This window comes from Strix aluco, chromosome 4, assembly GCF_031877795.1.
Source record: "Strix aluco isolate bStrAlu1 chromosome 4, bStrAlu1.hap1, whole genome shotgun sequence".
Taxonomy (NCBI): domain Eukaryota; kingdom Metazoa; phylum Chordata; class Aves; order Strigiformes; family Strigidae; genus Strix; species Strix aluco.
The window spans coordinates 105562704-105567557 of NC_133934.1; the positions used below are offsets into that span (position 1 = coordinate 105562704).

A 4854-nucleotide genomic window follows, 5' to 3' on the forward strand; every position below is an offset into this window, starting at 1 on the left:
GGTCTGCCTGTGGGGATCCAGGCTTCCTCCTTTGTCCTTGGGAGTGTGCGGGGGCGGGGGGGGGGAGCTGTGGCCTTTCCTCTACCCTCTTTCCCCGTCCTGTCCTTTGGGGAAGAGCTGGACCTGGAGGCCAGGCCCCTGGCAGTCTGGAGTGTGTGCCGTCTTCATCTCTAGTGACTTCTTTCTTTTTGCTGTCCTTTAGGATGATCCAGCGGCACCAGCTGGTGCAGTCTGTGCTGCAGGAGCTGCAGGAAGCCACCGAATGCTTTGGTCTGGAGGGCCTCACCAGTGCTGCGCTGGAGGCAGAGAGGACCCTGTCATCTTTCTCCCTGCCCAGCTATTGTGGGAGGCAGTTCCAAGAGGAGCTGGAGGTTGATCGGGTAGCCAGGAGCCTCTATCCTGAGGATGCCCCAAGTAACATGCTGCCTCTAGTTTGCAAAGGTGAGGGGAACCGCCTCTTTGAGGCTGCCAGCGTGCTGCTCTGGGGCAACCCCGGCCTCAGCCTGGAGCTGCAGGTGCGTACGGTGGTGGAGATGCTGCTGCACAAGCAATACTACTTGAATGGCATGATCGACTCCAAGGTGATGCTGCAGGCTGCCCGCTACTCCCTCTGCACTGAGGAGACCCCGGAGATGACCAGCCTTCCCATGGCTATCCTGGAGGCCATCTTTGATGCTGATATCAAAGCTACCTGTTTTCCTGGTACCTTTGCCAACATGTGGCATGTCTATGCTCTTGCCTCAGTACTGCAGTGTAACATCTACTCCATCTACCCCATGAGCAACTTGAAGATCCGGCCCTATTTCAACCGGCTCATTCGGCCCAGGAAGTGTGGCCCACGAACCTCCACACTCCACATCATGTGGTCAGGGCAGCAGCTCTCCCGGCAGGTCTTCAAAGCGCAGTACTTTGTGGCCGTGGTTGGCCTAGAGGAGCTAGAACCCACAATGCCTTCACCAGAGCTTCCTGTCCAGCCCATGAAGACCCTTGAGCTGCTGAACAGTGACCCCCAGCTGACTTACTCCAACCTGCGTGACCGGTACAGCATTACCAAGAGCACCTTCTACCGCTGGAAGCGCCAGTCTCGTGAACACCGGCAGAAAGCAGCTGCCAGATTTGCAGCCAAACACTTCCTCCAGTCCTGCTTTCAGGAGGGCAATATAATCCCCCTCCAGCACTTCCGACAAATGTTTCCAGAAATCTCCCGATCCACGTACTATGCCTGGAAGCATGAGATGCAGAGCATGGTCAATGGTGATGCCTCTTCTCTGGCTGAGGCCCATGGGTTGCAGGAGCTTCACAGGAATGTCCCAAAAAAGGCGGATGTAGATGAGCCAGCAAATTCAGGGGTGAGCTTAAGATGTCCAAGTCCTTCCCTAGACCCCATCCAAGCAGGAATCTTCATGCAAGGAGCCAAATCCTACCTGGAGAAATGCATTTCCATGAACACTCTGGTGCCCTACAGATGCTTCAAGCGCAGCTTTCCTGGCATCTCCAGGTCCACTTACTACAACTGGCGAAGAAAAGCAATCAAGGAGAACCCCAACTTCAACACCCCCCAGTCTCCCTTGGATAACCAGAAACCTGTAGCAATAGGAAAGCCATTCCTGAAGTTGAAGCCAAGCAGCGTGCCTGTTAGGAAGAGGCTGAATGGAGAGCGGCCAGCACCCAAGAGTCTTCTGCAGCTCAAACCCTCTCTGTGCTGGAGAAAGCAGCTGCGAGATGTGGCCAAAAGACGGGTCCAGCAATGGCGCCTGCCATTCTGCAAGTACCGCCTGCGCTACCCGTCTCTCTCCTCCACAGCCTACTGGTTTTGGAAGGGCAGCAGCCAGGCCCTCAGGCAGCATCGCCTGCCCTGGACCAGCTCCAGCCGGCCGTTGAACCGGGTGGCTTCCCTGGCACCTCCAAGAGTACAGCCAGGCCTCAAACCCCAGTGCCACATGGAGGTAGCCACCAAGCAGCTAAATAAGCCAGTACCAGCTACACCATACAACGCCACCATTTCAGGCTATGCCATGTCAGAAAGAGCCAACAACCGAATGTTTGTGATGGATGTGATTGCCACTGCCCAGTTCAAGGCACAGGCTAAGCTGTTTCTGCAGCAGCGCTTTGAGTCGAAGACCTTCCCCACCTACAAGGAGTTCAGTGCCCGCTTCCCACTTACAGCACGTTCCACTTATTACATGTGGAAGCGTGCCCTGCATGATGGGCTGACACTTGTGGATGCCTGAGCGCTGGTTGCCAGCTGGCTTGGTCACAGCTCCTCTGCTGACGTGGCCTTTGGGTACGTCTGGTGGGGTGCCCAGGCTGGGGCCCCGCTCTAACTTTTGTTCTGGTTTGGTTTTGTTTTGTTCCTAGTCTATGGTTTTCTTTTCTGTGTGGTTCAATCAGGTATGGGAGAGTCTGTGCAGTGCCCATTCCTGAAGGAGAAGGCACTGAGCTGCCACAAAGGGGAGGGGCCGTAGGGTTGTCCTCTCTGTGTTCAGAGGGTGAGCAAGTGAGGGAGTACCATGCCAGTGTCCTGGGATGTTTCCAGGCCTCTGGAGATGAAGGATGTGAAGGTCTCTGACCTGGGCACTTGCTTGAATGAGTAATGTGGATGTGCAGGATGAGCATGGAGGTGCCCGGTATCCCCTCCGTGAGCAGAGCAGCAGTGGCTCAGCTGGGGGTGAGGAGGGGCTTGGGGAGTGCTCAGCTTTACAGGAGGAGCATCTTTGATCTGGGTTCTTCCCAGCTAAGGAAAATAAAAGCTTCACTTGGGATCAGCACCGATGCCACCTTGGCTTTCTGGCTCTTAATACCTGCCTCTGGCTGCCCTAATCTTCCCTAGAGGGAGCAGAGGCTGGTAGAGGGGACTTGCTTGTGTCCCCACTGTAGTCTGTCTTCTGGGAATGCTAAGCTAGGAGCCTGTGTCCTTTTCAGGTTTTGGAGAAGCTGTCTCTGACCTTTCCGGTCTTGTAGCAATAGCCTTTCACACAATCCCTTACTCTCTCTCACAGCTGGCAGCTGCCTTACTTTCCTAGGGTCTCTCTTCCCTGGTGCCTGGGAGAAGGCAGAGAGACCAAACCTTGTGTGCCCAGTGTCCCTGTGTCCACTGTGCCATGCTGCAAGCTGAACACAATGTGGGTGTCTCCTTGCAGCAAGCCTAGATGCATATATCTCACTTGTAAGAAACCAAAGCAATAAAGACTCTTCTGCTCCTAGTCCTGTGCAGTTTCTTACTCTTGCTTGTGTGATTTCTGGGCAAGGCTTTCCCCTCCATGTCTGCTTCTAAAACTGGCTTGTGGATGGGGAGAGCCTGTACACACCTCAATTCTGGCTCCTCTGAAGGTTGTCTTCTAGGACCTGCTGGGGACCATCTGCTCAGTGGTGCTCTGGAGGCCTGGCTGGGGCTGTGCTCTTTCTGGCCAGAGGCCAGGACTCACCTCCCAGATCAGATGCAAGGCTGGGGATGATGCAGTGGGTGCAGGTCTGTGTGACAGCAGGGATGTGGTGGTGATGTCCAAGATGTCAGCAGGTGATCCTGCCCTGAAGTGGTGGTGCTGCACTGGGAGGCTAAAACCAGCTATTTGCACCTCTGTGCTGCCAGTGTCTTGTCCCTACCTGCGCAGGCTCTGCTGGGTGTCTCCAAAAAGCCTTGTCTCCTTAGTGCGTGAGTTCCCCTGTGGTGTCTGCCAGCATGGCTGTGGCAGGACTGAGCTGTAGGGGGTCTGGGGCTGGCTGCTACCACTGAGGAGGGTGGTGACAACTGCAGCACTGGCTCTTTTCTTCCACAAAGCTGCTGGGAGTCGGAACACCCTACAAATGTGAGGGGAGAGCCTCTTGAACTCTGCACCTACAAAATCAGCCCCTGAGGCTGGGTTTAACAGCAGGGCTGAGTCTTGTCTGTCTTACCCTCAGGCAAGGGAATAGGGACCTTCAGTGACCTTGTTAGGAGTTGAGATGGAATAACCATCCCCCTACCCTGCCTTGCTCACAAATAACTTTTCTTTCTTCAATATGTCTGGGACCTCTCAGTCCCTACTGCAGCCAAGTCCTGCTCCAGATGCAGTCTGGCTTTGTTGACCACCAACCTCTTAGGCAGAGGGGTACCTATGCTAGAAAGCCCTGCTGAGTTTTTCTGGGCATTAACCTGTTCAAGAAAGGGGGGCTCAGGGTCATCCTGAGGCATCCTTGAGCCTGAGCTATGCGGTGGGGCAGCCCTGGTGGAGCAGTGCTGAGCTGGTGGGGCATGTCTTCAAATACCACTTAGCTCCATGTCCTTGGTGCCAGTGGGTTCTCACCACCACCCATCCACCCCAGGGTACCCTGTGCGGTCCCAGAGGAGGGGATCTGAGGCAACAGCTGCCCTGGGGAGGGAGGCAGGCGAGGAGCTGGGAGCTGCCGAGCAGTGCTGTGTGCTGCTGCAGAGCCCTGGGCACCCGGGCTCTGTGTCAGGAAGTAATTGGAGTAATTAGCTGCCAGCGACTTCTCACCAGCGAACTCCTCCAAGGGAGTAAGTTGGTAATTACTCCAGAATGGTTACCTGTGTCTCCAAACTGCCAGAGGCTGGAGATAGCTGCTTTCAGCAGCAGCAGTGGCTATGAAGGTTGATGTGAGACCCCTGAAGCGTGCCCTTCCTCGGCTGAGCCAAGGGAAGGAGCAGGGAGGGTGGGTTTTCTGACCATGGGTGTTAACACAGGCCCCATTTGTGTGGCCCTGAGGCTGGGGCAGACCATGCCAAGCAGCAGGGCAGTGGCTGGGGCATCTGTCAGCATGTCATAGCACGGTGGGTGGCTGCTGGCTGCTGCTGGGGGTAGGTGGGCATCAGGAGACCCTGGAGGAGCCTCTGCGGTGGCAGGTACCCAGTGCTCT

General features: G+C 55.7%; 1 protein-coding gene across 1 annotated transcript; it reads left to right on the forward strand.

The window, feature by feature from the left end:
• The first annotated feature begins 203 nt into the window (after positions 1–203).
• On the forward strand, positions 204–2231 carry VRTN (vertebrae development associated). The gene has a single exon (XM_074821554.1). It carries the CDS (start codon positions 204–206, stop codon positions 2229–2231), a length of 2028 nt encoding a protein of 675 aa, XP_074677655.1.
• The last annotated feature ends 2623 nt before the right edge of the window (positions 2232–4854 follow it).